The sequence below is a fragment of the Ochotona curzoniae genome, unplaced genomic scaffold (assembly GCF_017591425.1).
Source record: "Ochotona curzoniae isolate NIBS_2020 unplaced genomic scaffold, NIBS_Ocur_1.0 scaffold_2453, whole genome shotgun sequence".
Taxonomy (NCBI): Eukaryota; Metazoa; Chordata; class Mammalia; order Lagomorpha; family Ochotonidae; genus Ochotona; species Ochotona curzoniae.
Window position 1 is genome coordinate 13,341,765 of NW_024467094.1, and position 13,368 is coordinate 13,355,132.

At 41.7% G+C, this 13,368-nt stretch overlaps 1 protein-coding gene across 4 annotated transcripts in view; it reads right to left on the bottom strand.

Moving 5' to 3' along the window:
• TAOK1 (TAO kinase 1) overlaps positions 1-13,368 on the bottom strand; it is an 88,200-nt gene that overhangs the window by 10,428 nt on the left and 64,404 nt on the right. For 3 of the 4 annotated variants that reach the window (XM_041001277.1, XM_041001279.1, XM_041001278.1), the window contains 4 exons: positions 8,685-8,888; positions 5,459-5,698; positions 2,467-2,679; positions 1,221-1,403 (listed from right to left, as the gene is read on the bottom strand). In XM_041001277.1, coding sequence (XP_040857211.1) covers positions 1,221-1,403; positions 2,467-2,679; positions 5,459-5,698; positions 8,685-8,888 — 840 coding nt within the window. Of the gene's footprint in view, positions 1-190; positions 460-1,220; positions 1,404-2,466; positions 2,680-5,458; positions 5,699-8,684; positions 8,889-13,368 lie in introns of those variants that run through there. The other variant, XM_041001280.1, reaches the window with a different exon arrangement.

The window sequence follows — 13,368 nt, forward strand, 5'->3', positions numbered from 1 at the left end:
CAGGCTCCATATGGAAGATATTTAGGAACCTCCTGGCTCCCAGCTTTGGCTTAGCTCAGTTATGACTGTTGCGGTCATTTGGGGAGTGAACCAGCAGATGGACAATTTCTGAGTCTCTATAACTCTGCCAATCTTTTCTTTTTTTAAAGATTTATTAATTACTTGAAATACAGAGTTACAGAGAAAGAAGGGGAGCGAGATCTTTCATCTGTTGGTTCACTTCTCAAACGGTTCCAACAGCCAGAGCCGAGCTGATTTGGAGCCGGGAGCCAACAGTCTCATACACATCTCCCATGAGGGTGCAGAAGACCAAGGACTTGAGCCATCCTCTGCTGCTTTTCCAGACTGTAAGTAGAGAGCTGGATCTGAAGAGGAGCAGCTGGGACTTGAACCAGTACCCATCCAGGATGTGGCAGGAGCCATAGGCTGACCAGCCTGTTTGAGTCACTGTGTCAGACTCTATATGGATTTTTTTTTTTTTAAAAAAACACACTTTGAAATTTGATAATATCTTCTATTTTTATTGCAAAAGCTATGGAAACAGAGGAAAATCTATAGGCCTATAGCCTTGTAATATCTTTTCCTTCACTCTTTCCCCAACTCAGATTCAAGTGTGCCATACAAATTCTCTATTTCTTTTTCTTGCTTCAGCATTCTGAAGAATGGAAATGAATTTGTGGTTTTCAGTTCTATTCTCTAATATGTCTGACAAAGAAGTAAAAATGCTTGTAGAAGTAACAATTATTTCAGCCTGACTTTTCATCTGTTTGGCACCAGTTCTACCCTGTGTGCCTCAGTAATCTTCCACCTATCTGTACAGCTTCAGATATTCCTGATCTTTTGTCCCTGCCTCTCCCAGGTATTGCTGCAATTCTTTTTCTTCACTTTCAAATCTTTCTTCAAACTCCTTACACAGAGTTAGGTAAACAAAAAAGTGAAGAACACAGAATCAGATCTGCTACTTTCACAATTCACATAATCACATTGTGTCTTTAACAATTGCTACTTATTTATATCCCCTTCATTTTTAGAACTCAATAATTGTAAGGCTCATAACGAGCCAATAATTTTAAGAGGGGGATAAAAAACTCTCTACCAAACTGATATTAATGAAACACAGTAAACAGTAATCTAATGTAACCCGTCCATATAAAACAGATTATAAATTGTTTTAATGGCAGCAACTATTAGAACAATGATCTTCCTTCTCTTATGTATACCTTTTGTTCTAAGAGTGCCCTGCGGAGGGAGACCCTCTGTTCAAGCTCCCGAAGTTCTCGATCATGTTGTGCCTCAGCTTGCATCTTGATTTTGCTCTGATATGCATTCAACAGCTCCAGTTCCTGCTGCAGCTGCATCTTCAAAACCTGGCACTCTGCTTCCTGTGCTTCGTCCAAACGTAGCTGAGAGACAAAGAAAAAGATATTCCACTGTGAGTTCTCTATTCAGGAACAATAGAAACAGGGACCAGTGACAGTAGAGGATACAAATTCAATGATAGCATTATGAAGACAAAGCTAACATGCTTTGGAGCAAACATGAATAACCACACTTTTCCTAAGGAAATCCTAGATTATGGTTAGGTAACACAGAACTCTAAATATCTCCTTTCTTTCCTAGTAGAAATAACTATAGAACAGCAACAACAAAACTCAAGTTTAGAGACCAAATCTGTGCAGCCCTTTCTTTCTTTCTTTTTTTTTTTTTTTTTGCCGCCTGGCCTGCAATGCCTGAAGTATTTATTTTTTTGTTGTTTAAAAAAAAAGTTTATACAACTTGTATATACAAAATATTTCATATTTGCATTTACTTTATGATTTATTTATTTTTATTGAAAAAGCGAATATACAGAGAGAAGGAGAGACAGAGAGGAAGATCCTCTGTCCGATGGTTCACTTCTCAAGCGGCCGCAACAGCTGGAGCTGAGCTGATTCAAAGCCAGGAGCCAGGAGCCCTTGCAGGTCTCCCATGTAGGTGCAGGGTCCCAAGGCTTTGGGCCATCCTCAACTGCTTTTCCAGGCCACAAGCAGGGAGCTGGATGAGAAGTGGGGCCACTGGATTAGAACTGGCGCCTACATGGGATCCTGGCTCGTGCAAGGTGAGAACTTTAACCATTATACTATAGTGCTGGGCCCCATAATTGTATTTAAACAAAATCACTTGAGTTCCCAACTGTAGTACTCATTTTTGACTACCGCTTACCAAATTTGTTGCTCCAGTCTTAAAAAAAAATTAAGATCTGTATTAGCAGAGAGTCAATTCAGAACCTCCTATGTGAATACAGTAGTAAGAACTCTGCATGTTGCATGACAATTCCAGGCAATGCTGAGAGAAGGAACACTGAACCACTACATCCAAAGCTGTAACAGAGATGGCACTTACAACTAAACATTTTACTTGGATTTCATTCAGGTGATTGAAGTAAAAGGACATTAAGTTTGTTCCGTTTGAATAAAGCAAACTCACAGCTTGTGTAGACAGCATTTCATTAATGCTGTGATCATACTGCTCAGCCAAGATGGCTAACTTCCGGGTCTGCTCCTCCTTGAGCCTCTTTAGAACAGCTTTGTGCTCACTCTTTGGTGTAGTCTCCAGCAGATGATTTCTTAACGCTTTGTACTGTCTGGTTTGGATTTTGCAGGTATCCTGAAACTGCTTTTTTATTTGGAGTTCTTTAGACTAGGGAAAAGAGATATGAGTTTAATATCCATACACGTCATAGAAAAAAAAATGTATCACAAGACTTCTTTACAGATTTTATTTGCAAGGCAGATTTACAGACAGAAGGAGAGACAGAAAGATCTCCCATCTGCTGGTCCACTTCTCAAATGGCTGCAATGAACAGAACTGACCAGACCCGAAGCTGGGAGCTAGGACCTTCTTCTGGGTCTCCTTTTCGGGTGCAGGGTTCCAAATATGTGGTCCATCCTCTACTGCGTTCCCAGGCCATAGACAGAAAGCTGGATTTGCTTATATCCTCGATCTCTCTCTAATGTGTCTGTGAAGGAAGTGGAGGATGGCTCAAAAGCTTGGGCCTACCACCCTTGAGGAAGACCAGGATGGAGTTCCTAGCTCCTGGCTAAAGGATGGCTGAGCTCCAGATGGCTCATGGTACGATTTGGGGAATGAACTAGCAGAAAAGAAGATCTCTACTCTTTACTGTCTTTCAAGTAAACAAATATATCTTAAGGAAGAAAAAGAAAAAGCAAGCACCTTTGCTTTTTATCTGAAATACTGACAATTTTTCTTTTAAAATAATCAAGGCCCAGTTCGGTAGCCTAGCAGCTGAAGTCCTTGCCTTGACCGTACCAGGATCCCATATGGGTGCCAGTACTAATCCTGGCAGCCCCAGTTCCCATCCAGTTCCCTGCTTGTAAATTCAAATGTCATTTCACATAATACAATGTTATTAACAATAAAAAAAATTAAATGTCAGTACTTGTTTAAAAAAATTATTTAAAAGGCAAAGTTAAGAGGCGAGAAGGCAAATCTTCTACCTGCTGACTCACTCCGAAATGGCCAAGCTGATCAGTTTTGGGCCTGGCTGAAGCTAGCAACTGGCAACTCCATTTGGGTCTAAGCACTCAGGCCATCTTCCACTGCCTTCCCAGGTATGCTAGCAGTGAGCTAGACTGGACATGGAGCTACTGGGATCTGAACAGGCATTCCAATACCAGGTGCAGCACTGGCAGGACACTGCTACACAATGCCAGCCAATGACTGTTTTCACGTATGCCAAGAAAACTGTAATGATTTCCTATTACTGCCCAATGACAAAGAAACTTACGAGAAATTATTTAATAAGATGAACACTTTTGCCAATAATAAACTATACCTCTCAACGTCTGACTTAAGTGAAAGCAAGATGTAAATAAGCTACAATTATTTCCACTTATTTAACATGGACAAAGCTCCAAGTGGATGGCAGCTGAAGGCAGTCTTACACAATTCATTCCACAGAAAAAGCAAGCCCCATGCCAAACATTAATCAAAACATTTAAGTATATAAATTGAAAGCTTCTTCCCCAATTTAAAGCTTTGTAGGGATTGGTGTCCTGGCAAAACAATAACATCACATGTACTGTATCTTACAGGTTTGGTCACATATATATAATACACATATGAATTGCTCTTTACTCCCACATAGCTTTCCAGAAAAAAACAAAGAGCATTTTTAAAAGGAATATATATATTTTTTTAATGAAAAGGCAGAACAGATTTTATAGAGAACTGAGAAACAGAAATATCTTCCACCAGCTGGTTCACTCGCCAAATGGATGCAGTGCCCAGAGCTGAGCCAATCTGAAACCAGGAGCCAGGAGCTTCTTCCCGATTTCCTACACAAGTGGAACAGCTAGTACACAAACTGGTGGCCATGTGGGATCCCAACACTTGTAATGTAAGGATTTAGCCATTGAGTCATCCCACTGGGCTTAAAAAAGAGCAATTTTATAGTTTGAATATCAATTTGAAAAGGATTGGCAGGGACAGAGAGGGGTTTAATTAATATTGTGGGATGTGGACCTTATTGAATTAAAGAGGAATAAAATGTATAGACATGTATGGATCAATGAGGTCCTGTCACTAATGACAGCCTATATATATATATATTCAGTATTTTTGTTTTTGCTTATTAATACTCATGTGATTTCACTTCAAATATTTACATTACAGATTTCTTAGATTTTTTAACACTGGCTGACTTCTGTGAAGGGGAACAGATCAGGTAGTTGAAGGGAAAAGGGAATTCTTTTATTGGTGATGCACTTTTATATAAGGTACAAATCATATTTAGAACAAATTAAGTTTTAAAATTGGATTACCCGAAATACAGGGAGAAACCGTCAAATTAGCAATGTTGACTCATAAATTATATTATTAACACTGGACAATGGAAACTCAAAAATAAAAATTATGATCATTTAACAGCACTCCTTGTAGTTAAATTTTTGCTATTTCATTGCATGATGATGAAAAATACATAAGCAAAATTGCAATGACAAGTATTCCACCTTAGAACCAACCAAATAAAACAGTCTCTCAAATTTTTCATAATTAGACATATATCCTAGACATTTCCTGCTAGCATGAATGTCTTTTGATTGTTTTCCCCCCTGTAAAGAAGCTTAAGATTGGTGTGGGATTTGGCACAATGGTGCCAAATATCTCTTATCAAGTGCCTGAATTCAAGTCTTAGCTCTGCTTCCAATTCCAGCTTCCTGCTAATGCATGTTCAGATAGGCAGCAGTGAAGGTGCAAGTGGTTAGACCCTGTCACCCCTTGGGATACCGAGATGGAATTCTAGGCTCCTGGCTTTGATCTGGTCTAACTCTTTCTATTGTGGCTTTTTGGGGAAGTGAATTACCAGACCAGACAAAACAAAACAAAACAAACTGTTGCTCATTCTCTTTGCCCTTTAAGCTAAAACAAGTAAACAAGCACCTCAGGCAAAACATACCTTCAAACTCTTAGGCTGTTGTCGAACCTCCATGACATGTTTCCGCCTTAGTTCTCTTTCCCTTCGTTTATTATATTCCAGCTGGTTAGTGAGCTCAGTCTGATGTTGCAATCTGATCAACTCACAGCGCATCTTCTGAATTGTATTGAGGTGGCGAAACTCCAGTTCTTGCATTGATTCATGTTGTCGCAGAAGCATGGCATGCTCTAAGTCCTTCTGAGTCTGTCTTTTATTTAACTCCTAAACCATATCACAAAAAACAAGGATATAATTAATTGCTATATAATGCTAGAAACAAAAAAAATCCTAGGTAACAGAATAATGAGAAGACATATGTAATTAATTCCTTGATTCAATAGTATATATTAAAGGCAGATATCATGGCTCATTAAGCTAATCCTCTAGTTGCAAGTACTAGTACTTCATATGGGCACTCAATGAGCCAATCTGAAGCCAGGAGCATCTTCCATGTCTCCCAAGTAAGTGTAGGGTCCCAAGGCTTTGGGCCATCCTTTATTGCTTTCCCAGGTCACAAGCAGAGAGCTGGATGAGAAGTGGAGCAGCCGGGACACAAACTGGAGGACATATGGGATCTGAGTGCTTTCAAGGTGAAGACTTAGCCAACTGAATCATTGCACCGGACCGTACTAGCATTATTTTTTACAGGGTGGCCTTCAGATCTGAAATATTTACCAACAGCAGCATCTTCTACGGTTTGTTTTTAGAAGCCCCTTCCCTTCATTATTCTCTTGGAGTAGTTCTGCCAGAGATTTTTTAAGATTTATTTTTATTGGACAGTCAGATATACCGAGAGGAGGAGAGACCAAGTGACCGCAACAGTTGGAGCTGAGCCAATATGAAGCCCGGAGCTTCTTCCAGGTCTCCCACTCGGGTGCAGGGTCCCAAGGCTTTGGGCCATTCTCGACTGCTTTCCCAGGCTATAAGCAGGGAGCTGGATGGGAAGCGGAGCTGCTGGAATTAGAACCAGCGCCCATATGGGATCTCGGGGCATGCAACGCGAGGACTTTAGCTGCTAGGCTATTGCACTGGGCCCCTGCCAGAGGTTTTTCTACTTCACCTCCTTCCTTTCCCTGCCATCCATTATTTACTTATACAAGGAAAATAAATACATACCCACATTACATAAATACATATCTATCCACACTCATGTTATTTGGATGAAATCATATGAACATGTTATTTCTGCAGTACAGGAGTCAAAAAATGGATTTGGTGTTAAAAGCATAACAGCATATTACATTATAAAAGCTGCTGCTAATTCACACTCCCAATGTGGAATATCAATTTATATTCTTTGCAACAGTATAAATTAACCCATGCCATTAACATGGCATGTTATCTGGATATTATCAAACTGATGTTTCTAATTGATACAAATTCCAATCTGGGCCCCGGTGCAGTGGCCTAGCGACTAAAGTCCTTGCCTTGAACATGCCAGAATCCCATATACATGCCAGTTCTAATCGCTCTGGGCCCGCTTCCCATCCAGCTCCCTGCTTGTGGCCTGGGAAAGCAGCTGACGACAGCCCAAAGCCTTGGGATCCTGCACCCGCGTGGGAGACCTGGAGGAAGTACCTGGCTCCTGGCTCTCTCTCTGTAAATCTGACTTTGCAATAAAATTCAACAAATTAAAAAAAAATTCCAATCTGAATTTTTTTTACTAATAATTTCCATAATTATGCCATATTGCAAACTTATTTTAACCTCAAGTTGATAATAAAATTATCTATGCTCAAACGTATCCAGATTATAAAGAAAATTACATTCACTGGTATGACAATTTCTACATTTGCTTAATTACACAATATAGTTATAAAAATATGTCAAATGGCAACACCTGTCTCATGGAACAAACTGCAGTTCAATGAAGCAAAGTTTGCCCAATTGACTTTGTTATATTAAAAATTATTTTTTTCCACTCATAGATATTTGGTAAATATTTACTGAATATATGACAAGTCAGAGAGTAGGGATATAAAAAAACCTCATTGTCTCCAACCTTATACAACTTCCATTATATTGTGACAAAATTATATCTGTAATTGTATTTGAGAAAGCCCAAAGAATATTTGAAAGCAAAAGCATCTGGAAGTCAGGAAAGGAATTTCTGAGGAGGCGACATTGGAATAAAAATAAGATAGACTATAACATGACTGGCATATTTTCAACAAAGACTACATTGATAACTCAGCCATTAAAAAGACTTTATAATATGATTGGCAACTAGATGGTCCCAACTAGAAACCAGTATACTCAGTGAAGTAAGTCAATCCCAAAAGGACAAATACCATATGTTCTCTCTGATATAAAGCAGCCTTCATGAAAATTCTAAAATTAAAAATGCTTTCCATATGATTTTTGCTGCAACCCATGTGTTTTGATATTTTTGCTTTTATTTTCATTTTTTAGAAATAGTTGCTTTCTCTTATCAAATTCTTCACTGTGGCATCATTTCACCCAAAAGCTTTTGTGTTTTATCATTTCTTCATTGACACATTGGCTATTCAGTAGCATGTTACTTAAATTCATGGTGCTGTAAAATTTTTCTTTTAACTTCATTCCTGCTGCTGACTTTGTTTCATGGCTTTTCATTTAAGGGAATATATAGTGATGGAGTAATAGAGACTACCATATCCAGATATGAAAATACAATGAAGTATATCTCTCTCTCTCTCTTTTTTTTAAAGATTTATTTGAAACTAGGAAATTCCCCCAGGTCTCCCACGTGGCTGCAGGATCCCAAGGCTTTGGGCTGTCCTTGACTGCTTTCCCGGGACACAAGCAGGGAGCTGGGTGGGAAGTGGGGCTGCCAGGATTAGAACCGGCGTGCATATGGGATCCCGGCGTGTTCAAGGTGAGGACTTTTAGCCTCTAGGCCATGGCGCCAAACCCAAAGTATGTATCTCTACTTCCAAATCAAAGAAAAGGACTGCCAATGAAACTGTTGGATATATCTTGATAATAGGATGCTGGACTGTCTGTACCAGCAATGTCAGGACATACTTAAGTAACAGAATGAAGGACTTAGGACTGCTTATGTAGGACTACATTACTGTAATAATATGGGGAAAAATTAGCCAGAAGGAAGGAATTTGGGGAGGGGATAGAGAAATTCTAGACCCTATGCAGCTGTACCATAAAATTCAAAGTTTTTAAAAAAATTACATTGATGAAACATTTAAAATTTCAAGTCATTCAAACATACCTCCCTGACAAGGTCTTGCTCTAAGTTATGACGCCCAAGTAACATTCTTCTTTTGAAGCGACGGCATTCCAGCTCTAGATATTGCCGCTGACGTCGAAGAAGGTTAGCTTCTTCTTCTGCTTGGAAATGCTGTATATTCTCCTTCTGTTTGGAAAGCCACTCTTGCTTTTCTTTTTTGGGAGTACTCTGGTTTTCATTCAACTCCTGCAAACATATAAACAAATTTAATACAAAAGCTAGAAAAACATCTGGTGAACTTAAAGCGGTAATTACATTTTCTCTCTAATGTTTAGATAGAGAGGGTAAGGCTGAGTTATCCATTTAATAGGCAGGGAAAGAGACATATACCTAGAAAAAACACATACCTTTCTACATTTCTGATGGCTCCTAGCTTCAAAGCACACAATAATTTGTTAAAAAAAGTAAAACACAGGCCTGGAGCGTAAGCCTAGTGGCTAAAGTCCTTGCCTTGCATATGCCTGGATCTCATATGGGTTCCAGTCCTAATCCTGGCAGTACCACTTCTCATCCAGATCCCTGCTTGTGACCCAGGAAAATAGTGGAGGACAGCCCAAGGCCTTGGGATCCTGCACCTGCGTGGGAGACCCAGAAGTTCCTGGCTCCCAGCTTTGGATTGGCACAGCTCCGGTCTTTGCGGCCACGTGGTGAGTGAATCAGCGGACAGAGGAGCTTTCTCTCCGTCTCTCCTCCTCTCTGTATATCTGACTTTCTAATAAAAACAAAATAAATCTTTTAAATTGGAGGTGGACCAGTAAGGAGCCAGGCGCCAGAGCTTCTTCCAGTTTTCCCACACGAATATAGCTGCTCAAATATTTCGGGCATCTTTCACTGCTTTCCCAGGCCATTAGCAGAGAGGTGAATTGAAGCAGAGCTGTTGAGACTTAACTCAATGCCCATATGGGGTGCCAGTGCTGCACGTGCAAGCTTACCTTACTACATTAGAGTAAAGCACGAACCTCCCCCGACACACATCAACAAGGCTAGTTTTTAAAACAAGATTTATCTTGGCCACAAGCAGGGAGACAGATGGGAAGTGGACCAGCCAGGACATGAACCAGCACCCATATGTGATCCTGGTGGGTGCAAGTTGAGGATTCAGCCACTAGGTCCTTGTGCAAGGCCCAGAAGGCTAATTCTTACACAACAAAGTATTTGTTCTATTTAAGAATTACTCTTACTTTATCAAGATTAATTAATTTGTCACATATAATTAATTATATGAACTAAACATTTCAGTTGGTCATAGATACAACTGGATCTAAGGTTTTCTTCAAAGTTAATGCTAACTATTTTAAAAAGTTCAAAAGCAGTACATGTTTAAGCAACTAGATATGAAACCATGTCAGTGGGAGCCTGCCGTGGCCCAAGTGGGGGAATGTTCCAGACACTCCCAAACCACGTGGTCCACAATGGTGACAGTGGGGGGGGGGCGCGGCGCAGACTGTTTAGGGAAGTGGGTCTGGGGGAATATATGAGAGTAGGGGCTGCCAAGTTAATGTTTGACATTTGCAAAATGACTTCCAGGGGATTCCATGGACTCAGCCACTTCACTTGTGGGTAAGGAGTAACTCTGGGCTTCCATAACAAGGCCACTACTCTTGTAGGTAAACAAAGAAGATGAAATGGGTTGGTTTAGAAAGGGGCTGGTGCTGTGGCTTAACATGTTAATCTCCCAAATGTGGCACTGGCATTACATCTGAGCGCCAGTTTGAGTCTTGGCTGCTCCACTTCCGATCAGCTCCCACATATGACCTGGGAAAAAAGTGGAGGATGGCTAAAGTCCTTGGGACTCTGTACCAACGAGCAACACCCAGAAGAGAATCCTGGCTTTAGATCAGTTCAATTCCAGCTGTTGCAGCCATTTGGTGAGTGACCAGTGGATGGAAGATTTCTCTGTCTCTTTTTCTTTTTGTAAATCAGCCTTTCAAGTAAAAATGAATAAATCTTATTATTTTTTTAATAAAAAGGGAAACTGGAGGACGGAGAGCATGTCTGGGTCAGGCCAAGGAACCGACCTACATGTGCTTGTGTACTGGGCTAAGCATCATCACCTGCTACCTACCAGCACATGTAAGCTAGGGCTGGGAAGTCTGCCTGGAAGGGCTTGGCTGAATAACTGCTGGAAGTGCAGGGGCTGGGCTGCAGCACGCATAGATACATGAGAGAACATTGTCGCGAGCAGATGCAGTAGGGAATTTGTGGGCTCACCCTGGTGGGACTGTAGCATCTACTGGCTTGCATAAGAGCTGGCAGTGGTGATGCGCCAAGCCAGATATGACCACGGAACTCACCAACACTCAAGAGAGCCAGGGTTGTAACAGGGTGGGCTAGACCACAGCACCTACCAGCACACATAAAAGTTGGGAAGGGGCAGGGATTGTGAGAGCAGACCATGTTGGGCAGGGTTGCAGCACCCACCAGCATGTGAGAGAGCTGGGACTGGCAGGGAAACATGGGGAACTTCTCTACTAGGCCACAGCTCCCGCTGGGGAGAGCAACCTGGGGTTGGATATGGGCCAGGCCAGGGAAGGCTGTAGCACTCATTAGCATATGTGTGGGTCAGGTCTGGGGGCAGCTGGGCTGGGCCAGGCTAAGTATCAACTGCCATGCACAGGAGCCAGGAAGGGGTGTGAACTGCAAGCTGAACTTGGGCTAGGACTGCAGTAACTACAAGCAAGAGTTGGGACTAGGGCACGTTGCACTAGGCCAGGCTGTAGCATCCTCTGACAAGTACCAAACCATGGGCCTGACCATTCCAGTCTGGATATAGGCACTAGCCAGCAGATGCAAGATCTGGCACTGATAGGGGAACACTGGGGACTCCGAGGCTAGGCCACTGCTTACATGGGTGAGTATGAGAACTGGGACTGAGGACTGGGCCAGGCCCCAGCACCCGCTGGTACAAGCAAGAGCTAGAATTGGTACAGGACAGCTGAGCTAGGTCACAGCACCTACTGGCAAGTGCTGAAAATGGATGCAAGTCATGCCAGGCTGTACTACAGTACTCCCTAGCAAGTGAAAGATTTGGGGCTGGATATGGGCATAGTATGAGAACTATGGGCACTTTCCTGCTGGGCTGGACCTCCTGCTGGTGACAATGAAACCCAGGGCTAGGGGTGGACCAGGCTGGACAAGATAGCACCCACTGGTATATGTGTAGGCCAGGTTGGGCTGAGATAAGCCTTGGCACCCAGGCTGTGCATAAAAGCCAGATGGGATGCAGGATGGGACAGGTTAGGCCGCAGCAAATGCAAAAACTGGTCGAGATTATTGGGGGATGCCCTGACTAGGCTGGTGTGCATGAGAGCCAGGCCTGTGACAGGCTGTGCTAGACTAAGCCACAGAATCTGTTGGTTTAAAGGTGATATGCAGTTTTGCATGGAACTGACCAGGCAACTGTATCCACTGGTATGTACACACTGGATGGGGCAGGTAATGGACTGAAACCAACCCTGTACTGGTTGGTAAATGTATAACAGTAAAATCTGAAGTTACCTCCGGCAAAGTTTCTTGGGGGACTCCCCAGGTAGACTGCTGGACACAAACCATAGTCACAGGGAAAATCACAGGATATGTGGCCCAACCATGAGGTACATGTATTGGGACTGGGCCTCCTTGGGCCTCCTCAGCTGCTGATGATCATGAGATAGAGAGCATGTCCAGATGAACACATGGGACATGAAGCCAGCTCATCAAGGCCGGTAGGGCACATCAACTGCCTCATTAGAAGATGGAAAGCAGACTAGGTTGGACAACTCTCTTGGCCAAGTTTTACAGCAAGTGTCACAATTTGTGGATGCATTAAGGTAGACTGGTCAGCCAACAGACCTGGGAAAGATTTTCTGAACCACAGTGGAACAAAGCCAACAACATTCCAGAACTATCAAAACCACACAAGTAACACCCTTGGAACACTGTTCCTCACATGGGTGTCTCTAAGACATCACTGGGCAACTATTCCCCATCCCCTCTGTATCTTGTAGACACAGGAGAAAAAAAACCAAAAAACAAAAAACAAACATTTATTCCACCCACTTTCCTCCATATCTATCTCCACCCTAAAAAGAGGCCCACAATGGCATGCATCCCTCTCAAGTATATAAACAAAAATTTTAAGATAAATTTTAAATAGTTACAAAAAGTAATAATCAGCACATTGTCCTATTAAAAAAAATGTGATAGTAGTTGGTGCTGTGTTATTACATGGTAACTGTCATAAAATTAAATTGTTATAATTCTTCTAAAGTAAATTTTAAATTTTTTAAAGATGCCTTTATGTTTATTTGAAAGGCAGAATTACAGAGAAGAGAGACAGTAAAAGAGGTTTTGCAACATGTGGTCCACTCTCTAAATGACCACAATGGCCAGAGTTGTATGGGTTTGAAGGCAGGAGCCAGAAGATTTTTCTGGATCTCCCACATGGGTTAAGAACTAGACCACCCTCCACTGCTTTCTAAGGTACATTATCAGGGAGCTTGACAGGAAGCAGACTGGCTTGACTTAAATTGTTGCCATATAGAGTGTCGGTGCCAGAGATAGTAGCTTCATTTACAATGCCAACCCTATAACATTTATTTTATTTCTAAAGTGCAAAATGTTAGGTTTCACAGCTCACACATTTTTATTCTTAATGACTCACTTAATAAACATGTAACTAAGCTAC